The 22434-nt window shown below is 39.6% G+C and overlaps 2 protein-coding genes across 6 annotated transcripts in view; one reads left to right on the top strand and one right to left on the bottom strand.

Moving 5' to 3' along the window:
* LOC6578346 (homeobox protein orthopedia) overlaps positions 1-20600 on the bottom strand; it is a 29529-nt gene extending 8929 nt beyond the window's left edge. For 2 of the 5 annotated variants that reach the window (XM_032730262.2, XM_044010505.1), the window contains exons 1-4: positions 20512-20600; positions 19454-19698; positions 9713-10041; positions 8976-9131 (exon numbers count right to left, since the gene is read on the bottom strand). In XM_032730262.2, the coding sequence (XP_032586153.1) occupies positions 8976-9131; positions 9713-10041; positions 19454-19484 (516 nt within the window). In that variant the 5' untranslated portion in view covers positions 19485-19698; positions 20512-20600. Of the gene's footprint in view, positions 1-8975; positions 9132-9712; positions 10042-11059; positions 11165-19453; positions 19699-20511 lie in introns of those variants that run through there. The other 3 variants (XM_044010504.1, XM_044010506.1, XM_044010507.1) reach the window with 2 other exon arrangements.
* LOC6578347 (calcium and integrin-binding family member 2) overlaps positions 1-20742 on the top strand; it is a 38460-nt gene extending 17718 nt beyond the window's left edge. Inside the window, exon 6 of the mRNA XM_044010508.1 lies at positions 20429-20742. Within this exon, the coding sequence (XP_043866443.1) occupies positions 20429-20451 (23 nt within the window). The 3' untranslated portion in view covers positions 20452-20742. The remainder of the gene's footprint in view (positions 1-20428) is intronic.
* Positions 20743-22434: the final 1692 nt, after the last annotated feature.

Here is a 22434-nt window from a genome sequence, read left to right as displayed (position 1 = left end):
GCCGTCCCTTTTGGCTGTGGAACTATTGGCTCAGCTGCTTAGGCTTAGACTTCGGACTTTGGACTTTTGGCGGATTTATGAAATAGTTGACCATTGGACTAGGCATTACTGGCATTACTATTGCGAGTCACTGCGTGGGTGTGGAGGGGGCGGTCGGAGTAATGCAGCGCAGTGCATATTTTGGGCTGCCTCTGGTGGGGCACACGCAATGCAACCCCCAAAAATTGTTTGGTGCATGCGCAGCTCGTGCAAAAGCTAGCGAAATTTGCTGCCCTTTTTTTGGCTTTTTTTTTTTTTTTTTTTGGGATGGAAGTTGGAATGTGAGAAAGCTAGCGAAGTTTGCCGTTACTTTTTGTTGTTGCTTTTTTTAGTGTGTGTGTGTCTCTAAAGAATGTAAAAGCTAGCAAAATGCTGCGATATCTAGCTTTTTTGTTGGCCATTTAATATACTTTTTTAGTATTTCAGGGGTAAAGGATGAACTTATTTTGTTTTCTATTTTTTTCATTTATCAATGGACCATTGCAAGCCGGTCGCTTATCCCCATGACCATGGTCAGTGGGGGCGCGCACAGTGAGGACTCGATTGCGCAGCAGCTTCGACACTTTGGGCACGCCATTTTCACACAAAACATTTCAATGAAAAGTATTAACGAAATTGCTTTCGAAATTGCTTCATATGCCATAAACAGAATGCGTGCCAGATTTTCTTTATGTGCATTTTATGCGAGACAGCGACTGGGCCACTCGCCAGCACTCGCACATCTCTCTCTCTCTCTCCCTATCTCCCTATCTCTTTCTCTTTGTCTCTGTCTGGCTCTTTCTAGCTGCTGTAGCATATTTTCGTTTTTGGTATTTCAATTAAAGTTTAATTAAATCGCGCTGCCATGGTTATCTAAAAGGCCAAACTGCATTTGGCTTAACTTAACTTTCTCTATGCTCTCATCTTTTCAGTATTCCCCTCCCTCTCCCTGTCTCTCTCTCTCTCCTCTGCTTTTTTAGTAACTGTAATTAAATTCGCATAGAGACTGAGCCACTGACTGAGCTCTCATAAATTTTGTGTCTTTCCACCCACCTCGATTGGCCTCTGCCCCTTGCAGTGCTTCGAGTCTCGCATTAGACGGCTTAGCACATAAATTAGTTCTCTCTAACTGCTGTGGACATCATTTATCACGACTCTTGCGTTGCTATTGCCTTGGATCTGAGTTGACTGAAATCTTTGCTAATCGATAGAAGTTTTGGAAGGAGCTGTTCAGTGAATCTATGTCTTAGAATATATTTTGTAGAATTACTTCTTGGGGATAGATTAGCTGAGACTTATCTCATTTTATATTTTACAGATATACCAAGTAATATAACTGTCTGTATCGATCCACTACATAGGGAATTTGTGGCCTCTTTTCTGAACAAGTTTAGCAACCTTAAAAACTCCTTTTATGAACCTTTTATAACTGAAGCGTCACACACAATTAACAGCTCTTAAAATATGGGGTGAGTAATTCGAACTCGATTTATTTTATTTGCATTTTTTTATGATTGCTTTGAATGCCTCAAATCCTTTCGTAAGTGTGAATTTTTGAGGTGATTCAGATTCAGCTTTTGGATAAGAGGAATAACAATGAAAGTCAATTGATGAATGGAAGAGGAATATAACTCTTTTTTGAAGGAGAAGTTAAAGGAGAATCTTCTTTCTATTGCCTTTGATTATGATTTGTGACTTCTTGTATATAGAATATTCTATGGATATATATATTTATGTCAACTGTAAGATTAAAACAAAGCAAAGTAAATTAAAATCTAATTAGAGATTTAAAACTTATTTTATAAAGCTTCAAAAATTAAGTAAATCGTTTGGCATTAAAATCCTTTTATAAATCAAATTTTTAACAATTTATTTTTGAACAGTGTAGTTACTTTTTCTACTCCTTCATCTTCGTTATCTACTTCTGCGAATGCCAATTGGAAAAGTTGAAACGAGTGTCCTTTCAAGTTGTGAGAATTCAATTTGTAGCTCGGGCAGCACGAAAACCCTTCAAACTGAGCCAACAAAATTATGAATTTAAACAATTTTTAGTGCCTGATTAGCTGGAAAACTTTGGCCCAGGTAGCGAGGCCCTCGACGAAGCCACTTGATGCCGAATGTGGTGTGTGTGTGCGTGCGTGTGTGTGCCACTTGTCTATGCCACTGCCACTAATAATAGCAGCGGCCCAGTGCCTGCCTCAGTTGGCAACTAGCTTTTGCTTAACTACGTGCCACGCCCCACTTTTGGCTAGTTGCCAAGGCAAATTAATCATGTGAGAAATTCATTTGATTCACAGGGCGACATGGAGCAGGGGAGGAGAATTTGTGGCACGTGCCTCGTTGCTGTGCCCGTTGCAACAAATTTAATAAACAAAGCAATAAATGCAAAAGCATTCCAAACATTGCTCTGACAATGTAAAAATCATGATAAGTCAATTTTGTGGGTGACACGCTCTATCCCACACCCAGCCTCGCCTACACCCTCTCGTTCCATCTGTCTCTTCCCTGTCGTTGTGCGTGTGCCACATGCAGTGGCATATTGCCTGGCCACGGGTGGTGCTAAGACGCTTAGGCCTTAATGCACCACACAAATTGTTCATTTCTAGCTGTGAGACAAACAAATTAACAATTGCACCACACGCTGGGCAAACAGTCGCAGTGTAACCCACGCCTCCTCTTGACGTCTTACTCCCTTAGCCTCTCTCGCTCTCTCCCTCTCTCCCTTCTTCATTCACCTCACTCTCTTAATTTTTAAGCTATTCAGATTTGGTAATTGTTTGCTCAGAGCTGCTATCTTAAGTCACTTATTTTTGCCTACGCTCTACCTTCATCGAACTAAATACGTCACAATAAGTGCAAACTTAAATTTAGTACATTAATTAGTACATCTATAGGAGTATCGTAAAGTAAACGCTTCCTATATGAAAATACTTTCATTTAGTACACATGATTTATAAATGCATTTGCATTTTTAGTACACCAATTAAAATTCTATATGTACTAAATAGTGTACTGAATATATATAGGAGCTTTCTCCACTCTCTCAGTCGCTATTTAAATCGTACGGATGTGGTGTGTTCCCATGGCAGAAGTCACTGTAGAATATATTTTATATCTATGCTCTAACGGCACTTCTCCCATTTTCGTTTTTACTCTCCTTCTGCTAGCACATGTTAATGATCTCTTCTCACTGCTGGCATTCTGCCTGCATATGCACTCTCTCCATCTGCTTCCCTCACTCTCGTTTTGCATGCTGGCATTTTAGTTAACGCACACTCTTCATCTCCCTCTCACGCACACGTTCTCTGCTTACATTTAGTGAATGCTTTGCTCTGTTATTAGAGCTCACTTATTTGTTGCTTATTCAATTAGATAAATACACTCATGGTCAAATTAATAGGTGTGAAATTTTTTTTTTTTTTAAATGGGAATAACGTCTATATTTTTTCATGAAACTAAAAAATTCAACTTATATTAAAAAATAGACACATCATAGAATAACAACAACAAAAAACAAGTTTAAAAAATAATAATTTTTAGTATAATTTTGGCATACTTCACAAAAAACTCAAATTTTTGCTGGCCAGATTAATAGGTGTGCCCAGCAAATTAAAAAAAAAAATTAAAAATTCTTAAATATTGTACAATATTTAGAATATATTTAGATAAGTATGGTTAATACCCTGTATATCCGCCTTTATTCGCAATGACTTTGCTGATTCTTTGGGGCATAGAGGATATTAACTTTCTACACCTTTCCACAGGATCGGTGCTCCATTCCTCCTGAGTATTTTCCAATAATTGGGTGTAATTGAAGCAGGTAGTCTTGGAAATTTGCCTTTTCAGGTGTCCCCAAAGGTTCTCAATTGGATTGAGATCTGGAGACTGACTTGGCCACTCATAAACTTCAATTATATTTTCATGAAACCAATCCTTAACTACTGGGGAGTCCTATTTAGGATGGTTATCCTGTTGGAATTTCTATTTTAGAGGTATGTTGTCGTGGGCATGTGGTAGCATAACACTACTCAAAAGTTCCTTTTACAGGAATCTGTCCATTATGAAAATGGTCGATGGTCCAATTCAAAACCGTGCCATGAAAAGCAGTCCCAAACCATTATGCCGCCTCCTCCGTGCTTAACCGTCTTTTTTTTGTATATCTAGGATCCAATTCTTTGCCTATAGGTCTTCGAATATTTATATTTGAGTCATTCTCAAATAAATTTTATTTTGGTTTCATCACTCCAGACAATTTTTCTCCATTTACGCTCCCCCTCTAAACCACACCTGGCCTTGTGAGTTTGGGCAAAATTAAGCCTCATCCGAATATTTGATTTACGCAATAGAGGAACCCTGCGAGCAACTCTCCCAGGTAGATTCGAGCTTAATAGCCGTCGACGAATAGTTCGTGCCGATACAACATTGCCCATTTCGATGGCAATTGCTCTCGAAGACTTAAAAGGGTCCCTTTTAGCCAAGGTGACTATCTGGGAATCCTCTCTTACGGTAGTTTTCCTCCGGGCACCCGGCTTCCTTTTATCTTTTTTTGGTGCTAGAGCATTTGTAACAAAGTTCTCTAATCGTCCCATTAGTAAGGCAATGCATGTATAAGTTTTACCCTCTTCACGAAGCTTGAGAACGAGATTTCTCTCTTCAGCACTGCAGTGAACTCCACGACCCATCTAATTTTATTTAAATGTTGCAAATGAAAATGTTGATGCTTCAATCAAATTATATTCAATAAAAATACTACGTTTGCTTACTCAAAAACACTTTAATATTTTAATAATTTTTTGTTTAGTTAAACACACCTATTAATGTGTCCAGGTCGATTTTGAGGTAGAGAATGTATAACAGCCAAAACTTTTTAGCGAGTAAATTTTTTTGGGGGGATTTACCTATTTCCTTTTTAAATAGTGTGGCCATACCTAACAAAAAAATTTCGTGCTGATAGATGTTGTCAAACCGTAATTATTCTAAAATATGCTAGAATCTTTGGGTCACACCTATTAATTTGACCATGAGTGTATATTTATATATGTATATATTAAATATATATTTTACTATATATATATATGCGTAGTATATATTTGCTGCATAATTAAGCGCTCATATGCCAACTATATCGCATATCCTGTTGCCTATATCCAGCCACGTCTAGCTACGTGAGCTTCATAACTTATGCAGCCAACACGCACAAACGCACACACAGCCGACACACTCACACACACACTCTCGGCTTTGGCTTGACTTGCTTTACGTGTTAAGACTCCCACATCCTTTTTTTGTGTTTTGGGGCATCCTTTTAGCAAGTGGCAGTTGGGGCTGTCTTTATGCCGTCATTAGCTGCAAATCCTTGCAGATTGATTTAGGGCCAGACGTGTGTGTGAATATCAAATGTAAGCGCTCAAATAGTGGGCGTGCCACGCCTTTTTCAAGATTTTTCAAATAGTATATATAGAAAATATGTAATGCATGTGTGTGGGAGTGTGCGTGTGTGTGTGTCGTACAGTGGTATAAAAACCAGCATGCAAACTTAATTTATATGCTAATTTTATTAACAGGGGGCAAAAGAGAAAGAGAGCGAGAGAGAGAGTGGGGTAGAGGAAAGCAGAGGCAGAGGCAGAGGCAGAGGCTGAGTCGTGAGGCAGCTACAATAAGTCCCTGCTAATCCAAAGGGCTGACATACAATAAGCCGCAAAAGCCAAACGACAAACGAAAAATCAAACATTATAGCGTGTTAATAGCAACAGCAACAAGAACAACAACAACAAAGAGAACAGCAGCAACCCGGCATTATTCTTGCGACCCCCCCTTTGAGGCAGCAGACAGGATACATTAACAGCCAGACACTGATACGCAATTATTAAAAACAATTTATCAAAGTAGAACATCCGTTAGGCGCGCGCGAAAAGAGGCACAGAAAAAATAAGAAAGAATGATGAGGGTGTGTGTGTGTGTGTCTGCTTGGTCAGCAGCTAATTGTTAAGCCAAAGCGGACACAAGAGAGAGCGAGTGAGAGAGTGAGAAAGGGGGACGGAATCATAAGAAGTCATAGTTAACTTTTTGGCCCTCACTCATGTGAGAGGGAGAGAGAGAGATAGAGAGACAGCCTACAGGAGTCAAACCACACTACTTGGCACTCATTGAAAGCAAAACATCCGTTATTCGCAGGCAAGAGCTAAAAATAGGCTCAAGGCGACAGCACAAATGGAAGAGAGCGAAACTAGAGGCGAAGGCGGCCATACAAAGACATTGAAAGCAAAACATCCGTTAGGTGAAAAAGGAGACGAGGCCAGCAACAGCTAATTGTTTAGCTAAGAGCGCAGCAATGAGAGCGAGTGCAACAGAGAGTGAGTGGGGGCAGCCATTAGAATTCAAAGGCTGAGCAAAGTTTTTGGCATTCATTGAAACCGCAAAACAATTCAATGCATAGTTTCACACAAAGAGCAAGAGAGCAAGGCAGCAAGCCAGCGTTGGCGTGAGAGTGTGCGGGTGAGAAGGAGAGGGAGAGGCACAGTAGTCTCACTGCAGGAAGCGGAAGCTTAAACACAAATTTAATGAAGCAGTAAATTCGATTGTCGCATAAACAAACAAAAGCCCGCCGCCCGCAATGCCAAAGGACATGCCGCCCAGCCAGGATAATGCCAACAGCGCCTGCCTGAAGGGAGCGGCTGCCAGCCGCAAAAGGATAATGCTCTCGCCCTGTCTCTCTCTCACACACACTCTGTGCTTGTGTGTGTGTGTGTGGGTAAAGTTTTTGTGCTAGCTGCGGCAGTCATAAGTCGCACAAGGAGAGGAGAGAAGAGCGAATGGGGAGATGGAGAGGGACAACTGGGCAGATGGGAGCACAGCGCCGTCTAAATGTGACTTTATGTGCTTTAATAAAATATAATTTTCGTGCGCTTAAATGGCGCCGAGTGCAGCCAAAATGCTCATAAAAATGAGTGAAAATTGTGAATTAAAGCGAGAGCAGAAAATAATAAAAAAAAAAACAAAAAATTCCATATAAAAACAAGTAAGAAGACTCTAGTCGAGACTGCTCGACTAGGATATACCCTGAACCCTCTAATCTGATATTCTAATCAGTCTGCACTTCTTTTCGACACACATACATACACACGCACGTATTAGAACGCGCTCTGCTAACTGCGCAGTAAGCAGCGACTGCGCTTGGGCTGCGCTGTAGTCTGGGCAACATTATAAGAATTTATTTGCTGAATAATTTAATTTTTAGACGTACAATCTTAATGAAACTTTCAGAGCGTAATCATATGGTAAAAATGTATGTACATTCCAAAGCCCAAGTCTCTAGTACTTGAAATACGCCTTTTACAAAGGTGAGGGTGAGGGGGTGGATATAGGGGTGGGGGGTAAATAACAATAAAAATCGAAATTATATAAAATACATATAAGTCTACATTTAAAATTTGCAAGCTCTAGCTTCAAAGGTGTAGGAGATATAATTAAATAACTAGCTTTCGATAAGGGTTTGAATCGATAATAAAAATATCGGGAGTAGTTATCGATATAAAAAGAAAAACTTGATATGCGCGTGATATACACGGACCTAGGAAAAAAATTTCAAGTCTCTAGCTCTTATATCTTCTGAGATCGACGCGTTCATACATACGGACGGACGGACGGACGGACGGACGGACGGACGGACGGACGGACGGACGGACGGACAGACAGACGGACAGGGCCAAATCGACTTAGCTCGTCGCCCTGATCAAGAATATATATACTTTGTGGGGTCTGCCACGCCTCCTTCTGCCTGTTACATACTTTTAACAAAACCATTATACCCTGATTTCCCATTTTCAATGGGTTCAGGGTATAATGAAGAGGGAAAACATAAACAAAAGGGAATAGGGAATATCAGATGAGACGCAAGATATCCTATTCAACAGTATGAGCAACTTTAAAGAGAATATTGAAAACTCAAAGAGGAATATTTCTATGCATATTTGACAATCGATTAAACTCTTTATAACTCTATTAAAGGTAGGCAAAAATTAAGTCTGATTGAAACTAGGTTCATCAGTTCTCTGTTTCTTATGTAAATTATTCAGGAAATAGGCTAAAATTTCTTTCTGATATCTATAAACTTTTGCTCTATATATACTTATACTTATATATTTATGAATTTATTACTTCAATCTGTGCTACAATTTGATGCCCCTTCAAATATATATTGACTGCACAGTTTTAAGATCCATTTCATATATATTTGCCTGCTAATTGTTTGTTGAATAAATAAACAAAATGTTTATGAGCTAATTAGTAATACTATATAAGCGAAAACGGTTCGTAAATATTTTAGAAATTTACAATACAGTTATGAAGAGCGCATGGAATGACGTATATATTAATAGAAACTGATTGAAGCGGAGCAAATGCTAAATTTGATATAATAAATAACATATGGTATAGTACTATATATATTAAAATATTGTGTTTATTAAGCTCCCAACTGATGTTCATTGAATGTTGACTGAAAGTTAAGTAACTAAAATATATTTCAATAGACTTTTCAATTGAAAGAAGTTTTGACTTTGATCAGAAAAGTCTTTAGGTATTATTTGAAATAACTATATCGAATAAATTTTAATCTAACTGCACTTTTAACTAGTCGTTAAATTTCGATTCCCTCTCTCTCTCTCTCTCTCTCTTTAAATCTCTGAAAACTTTTAAAGTAGTTAGAGTTGAAATCGCGATTTGATATGGATTTTGTCTGCGGTTGCGCGCGTGCAAAATGTCCTGTCACGCTAAACGTTCGCGTGTCAGAGGGACAGGCGGACAGACAGAGCTGCCTGTCGATGGGGCTAACTGCGAGTCAAATGTGACAGGCCAATGCCGCAACAAAGCCGCAAAAACTTTGCCAGCAGTTAGAGAGGCTTACGGGTAACAGGAACAGAAGGTGAGCAGTGACTGATAACTGGGGGGCGACTCACCTGGACACGCGACTCGGTTAGGCCAATACGCATGGCAATCTCCTCGCGCATGAAGATGTCCGGATAGTGGGTCTTGGAGAAGCAGCGCTCCAGCTCATTTAATTGAGCAGGTGTGAAACGTGTGCGATGTCGCTTCTGTTTGTTTTTATCCAGGTGCTGCAAAGAGACAAGCAGATGGCCAGAGAGGGGCGCACGGGGCGTGGCTTTAGTATTGTGAAAAACAAATCTGTGCAAATTTACAACAGCAACAAGAACAACAACATGAGTTAAGTTCAATTGAATAATAACAGGCACTAAATTATTTCAACTACAAATTAAACGATACAAAATAAATAAATAAACTGTTTTCTTTAAATAGAGAAATAAAATCACACTTACTTTTTTTTTTTATTATTTATCATTGCACATAAGATATATATTTTATGTTTTATTTTATTTTTTACACACAGAATTTACACATTCGCATAGATTTTTTTTAACGATTTTTTGATTGGTTTTCGAATTGGATTTTATTTAGCAGTTTTTTTTTTTTTTTTTTTGAGGAAAAAAACATCGAAAAGAACATGGATTATTAAAAAATTCTGTAGCTTGTAGTGAGAGTGAGAGAGAGGCTGGCAGGGGGAGAATAGTGGAGCGGTAAACAGAGTATGGGAGAGAAAGAGAGTGAGAGAGCAACACTGCCTCCCCCTCCCCCTCGCACACGCTCTCTCTCTCGCTCTCGCTCAGCGCTTGCTCACCTGATCCTGTTGTTGCATATTGTTGTTGTTGTTGTTGCTATTGTTGTTGTTGTTGCTGTTGTTATTGTTGTTGTTGTTGTTGTTGTGGTTGCTTGCACCATTTAGGGCATTGCTATTATCGCACAGTCCGCCTGTCACATGCAGCCGCGCAACGCCGCCCAAACTTGCTGCTCCTCCTCCTCCGCCACCTGGTCCACCTCCACCACCAGGTCCAGCACCACCGCCACCTAAATCAGCGATATTTGGTGGCACGGGCAGTTGGCCGAAGCTGTTGACGCCCGCGTGCAGAGCTGTGATTGCTGCCTTGGGTAGATCACAATCCTTGGGGCCTATCGAGTGAGTGAGAAGGGAAAGATCGGAGAAAGAAAGAGAGAGAGAGATTAGTTTAAAGTTAGCAAATGTTATATAAAGCAATAGACAGTAGGAGAAGGAGTTCGAGAGAGAGAGAGAGGTAGACATTCAGTTGAAAGGTAAAGGTAGTTATTGTATGTGATATAGACGTTGAGTGAGAGAGCGGATAGGGAGAGTGACGGCAAAAGTGAGAGCATATAAGAGAAAAGTGGAGAAAATATACAGAGAGAGAGGGAACTTCAGGGAGAGGCTTTTTAAAAGCTGTTGTTGAATAATAATATTTGCATATACAAATTGATTTATTTCTTGGCTAAGAGCTGGACTATCTACAGAGGATCAATAAGAAGAGCAATAACTCAACAAACACTTCTATGAATCTATCATATCGAATACGATAAATCTTTTCAGAAGCTAAGAAAACGCATTGATACATTCATACATATATAATTATAAGTTTTGTTAGATATCATTGGAATATCCTTATAGATCACATTCACTTATTTTTATTTGTATCCCATAAATGATCTTAACTTCGTCGATTTTGTGGGATTTAAAAAATTATTATCTCATAATTCTGTCTGTCTGGCACATAGTCTAAGGACTCCTTAAGCTCTTTTCACTGATTTCACAGATTATCATATTTGTAGTATGTATGTATCTTATACATAATCATTAAACATTTTAAATTAACTATTATCATTATCATATATTAGAGAATATTAAGTATTAATATTTAATTTATTTTACTTCAACGTTGTCAACTGTCAAATGTGTTTATTTCTCTATTAAGCAATCAATTCTAGATTTTTAGAAAACAAACTTTACGAAGTATTTCATAAATATTTACAGAAAACTATCAGCTGAAAGTTCCTTTCCCTTGCTTAAATCAATTTCGGAGTTTTAGATGACAAATTGAATTTGATTAAATTTAAATGCTGTTGAGGCATTCACCCGAATTATAAATGCAAAGGGTGAAAACGGAGGAGGCACACTCACAATTGGCGCTCACTGTCGGAGGCGAAATGCCGACGCGATTTTCTGTTTGTTTTTCCGTTCGAATTTTTGACACCGAATGCGCAATTTTTGTATGTTTTCCTATATATTTGTTATTTATTATTTATTATTTTGATTTCATTTACGTTTTGTTCTCGCGTTTTTCTGTGATTTATTTTGCCGTCGCGCCGCGCGAGTTGAGCTCGATTCCGACTTGTTTTAGAGCTGAGCGCGAACTGTTTTGGCCCGCTCGAATCGAATTCAATTTTTCAACAACCTGTCATTCAAAACGCAGGAGAGAGAAAAAAAAACGATGCCAAAAACGGCAGCAGCAGCTCAGAGAGGTGCGAGACACACACACACACACACCCATAGACTTTGGCTAGCGGAGGCTGTGCGCTTAACCCCTTTGAACAGCGATTTTTACCTTTTTGGCTACGTAACGCGTTGTCTGTCTACTCTTATATTTTTTGGGAAATATCACAATATATATAAAGGTATATATATATAAAAGAAAACACGAAATCATAGGCAAATACAAATACAAAAAAAGAGAAGAAGAAGAAGAAGAAGCAGTCGATGCTTGTGTTGAGATCTGTAACTGAAGCTGAAGCTGAAGCTGAGTTCAGCGTCTGGAATTTTTTAACATGTATGTGCGAGGCGCTGCCTGTGAGAGAGTTGTACGTGTGTGTGTGTGAGTGTGTGTTCAACTCTTGCGCTGCTGCTGCTGCTGCTGCTACAAGTCAAACATTTACTCATCGCCAGTTGATGCGAACTCTCGTCTATGGCTTTTGCCTTTTTGGGCACGACTCTTTGACAAGAGATGCTGTCATGGATATTTCGTTCATAATCATTATGCATAGGGATAGGGTATATGCAGAGATGTGTGTGTGTGTGTGAAGGGCACTGTGTGGGTGTTTTGTGCAAGTTCTGCTGAAAGCGAAAAGTATTGGAAATCGCGTAGAGTCTGGGAGCCTATATATATAGTATGTAGCAGTAAATACTCTTTCTAGCAGCTTATTGCAATTTTTCATAAGGCAGAGTATATAAGGTGTAGGTGGGGCATGTAGGGTAGCTCGTATGCTGTGCATAGGCGTGAGTACTTTATGATACATAATATCTCATACTAATGATGGGGTATACATTATGTAGAGTACATAATCTACTTGAATGGAGAGATCTGTATGCACTTTCTCTTGCAAGAGAAATGTGATGCCATATGTGAAGCATAAGTGAACACTCTATACTCTATGCAGGGTGTACAGAATATCTAAAATGTCTATGTGAGCCAAAGGTAGTAATATTTATAAAATATATAAAGTACTCTTTCCTATCTATAGGGCATCTAATTAGTCGACAATCAATACCTACCATAAATAGGAGAGTATATAGAGTAAATACATGTGTATCTTCTGTGTGGGCGACTGTACTTTGTGAAGCCAATGCAAAGTATTTAGTACAGGGTATATCTGCATATCAGATACTGGATATACCCTTTCTCAATCCCTTCCCATACTTAAAGTAATACTAGTCTCCAGAGTAATGCAAGCGATTTCTGAACAATTTCGATATCTACTCTACACCCTTTACGCGATACCCTTTCAAGTCGCTTACTCTATTTGCCGACTTTGATCTTTGGCCTGTTCGCGCGCAGCATCTGAATGATTTTTATTGTTTTCGAAATGGACTTGTTAAAATTTCGGCAACTTCACAAGGTTCGATTCGAGTAGCCGCTGCTGGCTGCTGGCTGCTGGCTGCTGCAGCAGCAACAGGTGAATAGGCGGTGCCTCACAAACTGGAAATGCCATTGGAAAGAGGCATTGGGCAAAGCGAAGAAAACTGGAAGCTGGAAGCTGGAGGCTGTTGACTAACTAGCTGGCATTTAGTAGCTGCTCCGACAGTCTCACAGCTCATAAAACGAGGAACGAGTGCAGCGCCGCATGAAACACAGGTGTTTTTGGCATAAAGTGAGCGACTAGCAGATACCCTGGAAATGCTTAAAATGTGCATACATACATATATAGTATATAGTATATATACATATATAGCATATATACCCTTGTAGTGTTGCCAGATGGGTTCGTCTCATAAATATAAATTTTGGGATATGGTTCGACAGTGTCACTGCTATGGTCTAAGCAAGAGTAGAACATAGCGAGTCTAATCTGACTCGATTCGAATTTGTATCTCTTCTTTTCATATATCCTGTGCTTTGATATTCCTTTTGCACTGTGAGTCGACATTTACAAATATTTTCTGATTGATTCTAAGCTGTTTCACCTTAAAGTGAGTTGAAGAGAATCAATGAGATTGAGATATTGATATAGTCCATGCAAACTATAATCTGTAATCTGTATTGGTATATATGCATGAATACCCAAACAAGAGCTATGGCTTTTACAGTCCTTGAGTTTGCCCAGTTTACGAGGCGAAAGTTAAGCCTGAGCTGAATCTGAGCTGGCTGCAACCTTCAACAATTCTCTAAGCATTCAACTGTGAATTGAGTATTTATTGAGCTCGATACTTTGTAGTCAAGCCTATCAAATGCTTGCTGTATATTGATTATAGCCTATGTAAATATTTTCCTTCAGCTAAAAGTGGCCGGAGAGTAGACTGGAATATCTGAATATCTAACTGAATGCTTTACTTAGAGAAATTATCTAGTAAGAACAACTCAAACTTGTTGTTTCTTTTCGTCTCTCACAAGCATTTGCTCAAAGTGCCGCATACCCTGTAAACTCCCAGTACAGGGCATAAAGAGCGGGAAAGTTTTTGTTGTTGTTTTGATGTTTCTTGTTCGTTGTTGTTGTCGTCTCTGATAGACTTAGACTAAAGCCAGTTGTAGCTGTTGTTGCTGTTGCTGCTGTTGTTGTTGTGAGTCTTGTTGCTGCTCAGTCGCTTTTAAAGCGTTGCCAGCAAAGTGCTAATTTTTACACATACACCCAGCGCAGCTACTGTTCATTAGCGATTTTTTGACGCGCCCGATATGCTCACGACATGACGCAGATAGCACACAAGCCAACACACGCAACAAACACACACTCTCTCGCACACACACACACACGCACTCATATAGAGACAGCTTGCAACATTGTATATTTGTCAAATATTGAATAAAAATATTGAAAAAGAGGCAGCTAAGTAAAGGCAGAACATAGGGGATGGGCAGATATGACTGCGCCATACTCGCTCAAGAAGAGGAAGAGACACGCTACATATGTATATTATATGCAACAGCATATATATTATTATTTAAAATTTCTAGGCAGGCGAGGATAATCAATATACTCCCCTTGGCTCCTTAGCTCTTAATATAGACGAGCAATAGAGTAAGCAAAAGTGAATCCCAGCAAACTCCCACACACACAAGCATAACAACAGACGAACGAACGAACATTTATATTTACTGACATAGACACATATACAGCTAAACTGATATACTCTTCTTTTTCAATGCATGGCTGAGTATAATGATAAGAAGAGACTCTTGACTCAGTGACAGCAAGTCGAGAGCATAGATCAAACAGAAGCAAATTACTCTCATTATCCACTGAGCGAGTATAAGCATAAGAATGAATAAGAAGAGCAATCACACACACTGACACACACCAACACCAATATACTTTCTATATACATTCAGCAATACAGTCTACATATTTCAAACAGAAACCAATATGCTCCCTATATTCATTATATGAAAGAGTACAAAATCATCTCACACTGCAGTACAAGCAACACAATCGCACACTGAGAGCCGCTCGAACGTATTTCAAACCAATATACTCTCTTTGCCAGCCCAGCCGGCAATGTTGAGCATTGCAGCAGCAACTTTTACAGTTAAAACGCCGTTGGCCAACTGTCAAATGCAACTGTAACAGGGCCAAAGTGGAGGAATTTGGTAGCTGATTCAGAGTCGGAGCCGGAGTCGAGCTCTGGCCGTAGCTTTCGGCTGTGCAGCTCTTTGAGTCAGTCGTGCTTAGTAAATTTAAGGCGCGTTGTTTAGGTGCGATCTCTGGCCAAACAGTTTACGCTCGACTGCGGCCGCAACTTCGGCTCGGAAATGGCTTTCGACTAAGCAAAACTGAAGGGGAAGAGGAAGCAGAAGTGCGACTTTTAGCATTCATGTGTGCAGCTTCCTTCAGCGCAGAGTTCGAGTTTGAATTTGAGTTGGACGTCGCTCGGCCCGCAGCTCTGTTAAAATCGCGCCAATTCTTGAAATCTCACTCGCTTTGGTCCAGCTTCGGGTCCAAAAACTTTTTACTGTTGTGGCACACAAATGCGAAAAGCAAAGCAAATTGCAAATTGCAAACTGCAAACTGCTGCAGCTACTGCACTGCACCACTGCACTGCATGCAATTGCCACTGCAACTGTAAATCTGCGTGAGCCTGAGACACTTGGCTAGCCAAATGTTTGCCGAGTCTACAGAATCTGCATCTCTTCCAGTAGCAATCATTGAGCTAACAGCTAACATGGGAATGTTGATTATGTTAACATTCAATGTAAATGAATCATAATACATTTATTAGGGATGGGATTAGAAAATAATGGGGGTAGGGGAAGAACTGCTTATCTACTTAAGCAAAAATTGTCGCCTTACATTTATCTAAGTCTAATGGAAATTCTCTTCTATAATTGTCTCCTATCTGTCCATCCAGTTGGTCAATCAGTACTTCAGTCAACTGCTCATCAGTCACGTCGTCAATCTTATCAGGCAGTCTGAGAGACAGAGAGAGAGAGATAGAGAGAGAGAGAGAGAGTAAATCAATCACTTAATCTCTTTTTCTTTGCCTTTATATTGATGCCAAATCTGCGTTTTCTCTCTGTCTCTATCTCTCTCTCTCTCTCTCTCTCTCTCTCTGTCTATCTCTCTCATTATGTCACACTCACGACATTAATTTATGTTTCTTCATGTGCTTATGTTTCTTTCACTGTCTCTATATATAAATATGAATAGATGTATATTATTTTCAGTTTCTCTCTCTCTCTCTCTCTCTCTCTCTCTTTTCCATTATCTATTCATCTTTTCTTTTTCTATATGTAGATGGTAATATCTCTCACTCTTCTTCCTATAATTTCATATATATATTTCTCTTTTTCATAACATATATGTGTGTCATTCCCTGCCACTGTCTCAGGTTTCTCTTATTCTTTTTCTCTATTTCTCTCTATATATGCTCATACATTGATTTCTCATTCTTTTCATTTCCATCTCATATATGTTCCCGCCTAGCTCTCTCTCTCTCTTTTGCTCTTTCTTTGTTGTATCATATTCATATCACTATAACTCTTTCCTGCTATTCCTCTATCTCTTTCTAATTGGATGTATGGAATCAATCATTGATGTAAAAGTCTCTAATTGTCTAATGTGAAATCGCATTGCTGTGACATTAGTTGAATGCTCTGTAAGCGCTATATAAAGGTGCACGAATGCATGTATGTGTGTGTGCATGTGTGTGTGTGTGCATGGGCAATGGGGCGGCCATTTTGGCTGGGCGTTGAAAACCGCACAAAGCGATTAATTAATTAAAATTGGCAAACATGAATTTATCGCGCAAGCAATTTGCACAATCAGTTTAGCGGCTGCTGCAGCTGCAGCTGCAGTTGCAGTTGCAGTGGCTGCAGTGGCTGTTGCAGCTGCAGCTGCGGTGCCGTTGCAGTTGTTGCACTAAATGCAAATATCTGCCGCAAAATATATGGCAGCAAGGACTAGCAAGGACTATGGCATTCAGAACGTCAGCTGCAAACGCACTGTGCATAATTATTGAAATTTGGAAATTGTGCGGTTCGCCGGGCTTGCACGAGTGGGAGAGAGAGAGAGAGAGAGTGGGTGAAACGGGCGGGGCGGGGGAGCGTTAGGTAGGCCAGAGAAACCGCAGCAACAGTTGCAGCAGCCACAAAACATTTCGATACAAATTTGAAGCCTGGCACAAAGCGAAGCTGTAGGCGGGGCAGGGGCTGGGCCGTGGGTGGGGGCAGTTCGAAGAGGGCAACGCGAATTCACATATTTCAACAGGCGACCGCAAAAATGCCAACGCACAAGCCGGCATAGTTGACTGCGTGTGGGCGTGGCTGGCTGGCTGGCTGGCAGGCAGAAAAATTACAAATGCAATCGTGAAATTAATTTAATTAAGCCCAGGCCATGCAAAAAGTTGCGTAACAATGAGCGAGCGAGTCGCGTTGGAGTCGAAATGTTTTGTCGAAACGATTTAAAGTTTTTTCGTTTTGTTGTTGTTTTATTTTGGTCCAAAATGGGGAACATTTAGATGTCGCGCGCGCGCTCCTTGCTTTTCGCATGCAAATTGTGCTTAATTGAGCAAGCCTCGGGCCAGTGCTTCTCTCCCCCTCTCTAACACTCTCCCTCTCTCTCCCTCTGTCTCTCAGCTCAACTGGCAACTGGCTATGGCCCACGCTGCGTATACGTAATATGCAAATTGTTGTCGCGCGTCTGTTGCTTTCGCCAAGTTGTTGCTGTAGTTGACAGTTTATTGTTGTTGTTGTTGTTGTTGTTGTTGCTGTTGTTGAGCTTATGAAATTTATTAGTTTTGTGCAGAAAACAGCTGCAGTCGGCAAAGGATTTCACTTGTCCCAAAAAAGGGCCAACAAAAACAACAACTGAAGGATTTTTCGCTTTGGCTGACAAAATATTATTGAAATTTATAGCGAGCGAAGCGAGTAGTGTGAATGCGCTTGAAATTGAAGTATGGCGTGTGTAGGGCTAGGGCATACTCTAGGAAATATCTTCTGAGTTGGGGAGTGGAAATCGACAGAAGCTAATCAGCTGGAGTTCAGATAAGCAAAGGCTCACAGTTTACCTTCGTCTATATCTTCAAAATCTTTGCAAAGTTTAGTTAAATTGTTTTTGTCTACTCTCCCTCATTTCGCAGCTATTAAAGCGAGAGACTTGACATTTCGAGCAATTTAGAGATCGTATACATAGGTCGATACAAAACTCTATAAATTTATACATATACCTATGTATTTTGCTATGCTTTCTATCGAGCTTTTTTATATAAAAACCACTTTATTTTATAGAAATTCTAAATGATTCATTGTCCTTAGCTATATTAAAAAAAAATTAAAATTATAATATTTATATTTAAATAAAAAGAATATGTTTATGTAAAATTATGATATTTATTTTATTTTTTTTAAGAAAGACGACTTTCTATCCTTTGATTTAAGTTTATTTTCAATTATCGTTCCATTCATTTGTTATATCTTATGAAAATTTGTGTGCTCTGCTTTATTCGATAGTCAATAGAATTTTTTTTTTTTTTTTTTTTTTATATATATATTTATTATATATTTTTAAAGAAAATTTTTGCTTTAAAAAATATTTTAAAAATATTTATAGTGCATTTCGTGAATATTAAAGTAATATTTTTATTAATTCTTATATATATTAATTCAACAAAATATTTACATATTATCAAAAGAATTTCTACCAAAGACATATTTTTACCAGATTCTCTCTCCAAGCCATAAATATTTCACTATTTATTGAATACGAATAACTATTTATTAAATAACAATATTTGCAATAATTTACAACTCTTACACAAATTATCTCTATATGGAATATAATTCTCTTTGTCGCCGCATGCAGCGAAAACAATGAAACAGTTGTGGAAAAAGTGTAAAAGCATAAATTGCGCATACGCCGCGTTAGCCGCACAGCAGAGCACTTTGCTCATATTGCATGGTAATAAATTAATAAAAGTAATTAATTACAGAAAGGCGAAAGGCGAAAAATATATTCAATAAAAGCGCGCCACATAATTCATTCGAGTGCTGCAGCAGTGGCAGCAGCGCCAGCAAAAGTTGCAGCAAGTTGCATTTGCAGCTATAAAATTTGATTGCCGAAATTGAAAGTGCTTGAAAAATTGATCAACAATGCGGTTTGGAAAAAATTGCCATAGATATATGAGTGGCGCATAAATATAAACTGATAATTATGTTTGGGGAGAAGCATGTAAAAGGGCAATTATGCCAATTAACAGGTGTGCGTGTGTGTGTGTGTGCGTGTGTGTGTGTGTGTGTGTGCACACCTGCTTTACAGCTAATCATAATAATAAAGAATTTAGTTAAATACAACTTAATTATTGCTAAATGCAAGCGCCAGGCCAGCACCAGCCTCGCTTAGACATATCAATTATAGGCCATTTAGCAGTAGGGATTGCTCTCTGAGACTCTGTGAGTCGGAAGTAAGGTGCACACACACACACACACAGTCACACACACACAGTATGTTCAAAAAATTAGTTTAATTATGGCCAATCGAAGCGAGTTTAATGCATTTATTATTATATATTAGCAACTATCTTGTACAGTTCTCTCTCTCTCTCTCTCTCTCTCTCTCTCGCTCTCTCTTTCTCTTATATTTACTTTGCACTTACCCAGCACATTGGCCCCAAGATTGTTCAGCATGCTTGCCGAAAAGTTGCGTATGGATAGCGTCGACAGTTTGTCGCCTTTTCTCTTCTCTCAGTGTTTACTTAATTCTTATTGAAATTCAATTAAATTGAATCCCAGTTGTTGGGGCAGACTCCAATTGGATGTCTGCTCGTATACTTCGTCTATCACAGTGTAGTAAATTTCATGTGCAACTCGTTTACATGTCAATCATTTGACGTTGGCGGCGCTGAAACGGGAGAAATATTAATTTAAATGTTGGAAATCTAGATATATATAGATTACAAGTCTCTACTCTCTTGATTTGGAATATGAAAATAAATTATAATGAATGGAAGGGATATACAGACAGCAAATAAGTTAAAAGCTAAGAAAGAGCTAGATATGTAGCTGAAGAGAACTTTACTTTAGAATATGAACATTATGTCTAACGTAAATTTAGAGAGAAACAGGCAAGGTAGTAGGTGAAGTAGTTTTTCCTCCTTTATGGGCCTCTCAAACCTGTTTATCTTTAACGAATCAATGAAATAATAAACTAAATACTCATAGCACTTAAATCATAATAAAATGTTTATATAAAAGTAATATTTTAATTGAAAAAACTCGAATAAATAAAGCATAACAATGTATTCATATTACTTATACTTGAATGAGAATCTAGAGAGGTCTTTCCAATTGTTATAAATTTTACATTATTGCCTTATTTCCTATCTCAGACATGTAAAATATATTTATATATAATTAATATAATTAATACTAGATCTCTCGAAATAAAATAAAAATCATTTGCAGCTGCCTAAATTTGATTGTAAGCAATAATTAGAAACTAGAACAAGAAATTGAAGATTCCTTAGTAACTCAATAAAATTTAGTATCACTTACTGCTACTTATTAATACACAAAACTCAATCCAAGTTTCTACCGCAAAACCAACAATAAATCTTCTCTCACTATTTCAGGCGACAAATCAAAACAAATCTAATTTGTAGCTGCTCAAATTGCTGATTGGAAATTTAGCCAAGTCTTGGCTTTCGTCACTCACCTGGCGACCCCGTTGCCTTTCTGTGTGGCTAAAGTCTGGACTCGTATGTAGAGCAAGCCAGCTGAAGCAGCAGCGGCAGCGGCAGCAGGAGCAGGAGCAGGAGCAGCTGTGGCCGTAGCCAAAAGTTAACCGCCTTCGGGGTCAAAGTTCAGGCCAAAGGCAAGACGTTCAAATTGCCATAGTAAAATTAATTAAATGCCTTTGACCATAAAAACAAAAATGAATGCCAAAGAAATTAAAACGAAGTCACTTGGCCGGAAGTTGAAAAGTTTTCTAACACGCACATTAACACTAACACAGGCACACTCACGCACACACACACACACACACTCGGAGACACGTTGAAGGTAAGCACGCAATAGAACGGAAATTGTATCGTTTATTGATGAAATGTTTGACCAACTGACAGCTGGACAAAAGTCCCGCAATTTAGCTAGACTGCGGTTATCTTGTTGTTGCTGTTGTTGTTGCTTGAATATATATGTATGTATGTATATGTATGCTAAGCTGAGAATCAATTATAGCAGCTGCATTTGTCGTTTACCAACACACGCCCACACACACAGACACACGCTTAGAAAGCACTTCTTTTTGCACATTTTGGCATTTTGGATGTCAAAATTAGTTGAGCGTCCGATGGGAATTGACTTTGCTTCCGGTTTATGTTAACCCGTATAACGGTTTCTTAGCCTTTTTAGCGACGGCGTTTTGCGATACGTAACGTTACGCGTAGCGTTTGTTCAGCGACTCGCTCGCATTTGAGACAAATGCGAAAAAATCAAAACGAATTGACTCGATGATGATAACGTTAGCGCTGACGCTGACGCAGAACGTTGACGCCGACGCCGATGCCGATGCCGATGCCAACACCGGCGCTAGCGCTGACGGTGACGCTGAAGCTGACGACAACAATGATTTCAATCGCCAACACCCAACACACCCATCCACCCACTCGCTCACCCCCCCTCTCTGCCAATAGCTGGCTGGCTGGCGTGCCAAACAATCGACAAGTGAAAAACGAAAAGCGAAAAGCGGGTAAGGCGCGCGTTATCTGCTTTTCTATCTGCCGACTGCTTTGATTTGCACGGCGGGTGTGTGTCATGCGCAAAAGAGAGACAACTATAGCATGCAGCTGCCATCTTAACGCGAGCAGCACTGAGCATAGCTAGCTGTCGCGCTCTGACTACTGCGCAGCTGCAAGTCAGAGCGAGATGGTAAGCGTTTGGTGTGCGTAATGCAAGCGCCGCCCACAAAAGCGTAAGCACTGTATGTGTGTGGGTCGGCTGGGCCAATGGGGTGGGGGAGGCACTCAAGTCGATAGACAGAAGTTGTTTTTGGCGCCTGTTATGCGGCGCCTATCGATAGGCGATAGTCGAGAAAAAACAAGAGCTAAGAAATCGGCGCAGCCAGCTTCTCGCCCCCTTTGCATTTGCTGTTGCGCTGGCAACCAGCCATTCACAGTTATTGCCAAAAGTCAAATGCGGGGCGTGGGGGAGACGGCGGCCAACAGTGGAATTTGTATAAAGCATAACTCTCAGAGGATGACAGAGATTGAGCCGCGTGCCAGCTAAACATTTGCAGCTACATAAGATGGCTCCTGGCTGCCGCTGCTGCTGCTGCTGGTGCTGCCGCCACGGTTGCCACGTGTGCCCACTCACCTGTTGTAACAGTCGCCCACGCCCCGCCTCCGCATTCTCAGCTCGCCTCTCTGCAGTTGCTTATTAGTTTTTTGTTGTCAGGACGCTGCTTTTTGGTGGAATTTGCTATATATATATTTGTTGCAGCATGCAAAATGTTGAATTAGCCAGCAAAGAATGTTGCCGAAATGAAACTTGCCATGGCAACCGTTTGCCCCAAAAGCAAAATAAAAGGAGAACTCCCAAAAATCAAATGAAAATAAAATATAAAAAACTCGACCTCTCA

The sequence above is a fragment of the Drosophila mojavensis genome, unplaced genomic scaffold, assembly GCF_018153725.1.
Source record: "Drosophila mojavensis isolate 15081-1352.22 unplaced genomic scaffold, ASM1815372v1 contig_80, whole genome shotgun sequence".
Taxonomy (NCBI): domain Eukaryota; kingdom Metazoa; phylum Arthropoda; class Insecta; order Diptera; family Drosophilidae; genus Drosophila; species Drosophila mojavensis.
This window is presented reverse-complemented; position numbering and strand designations above follow the sequence as displayed.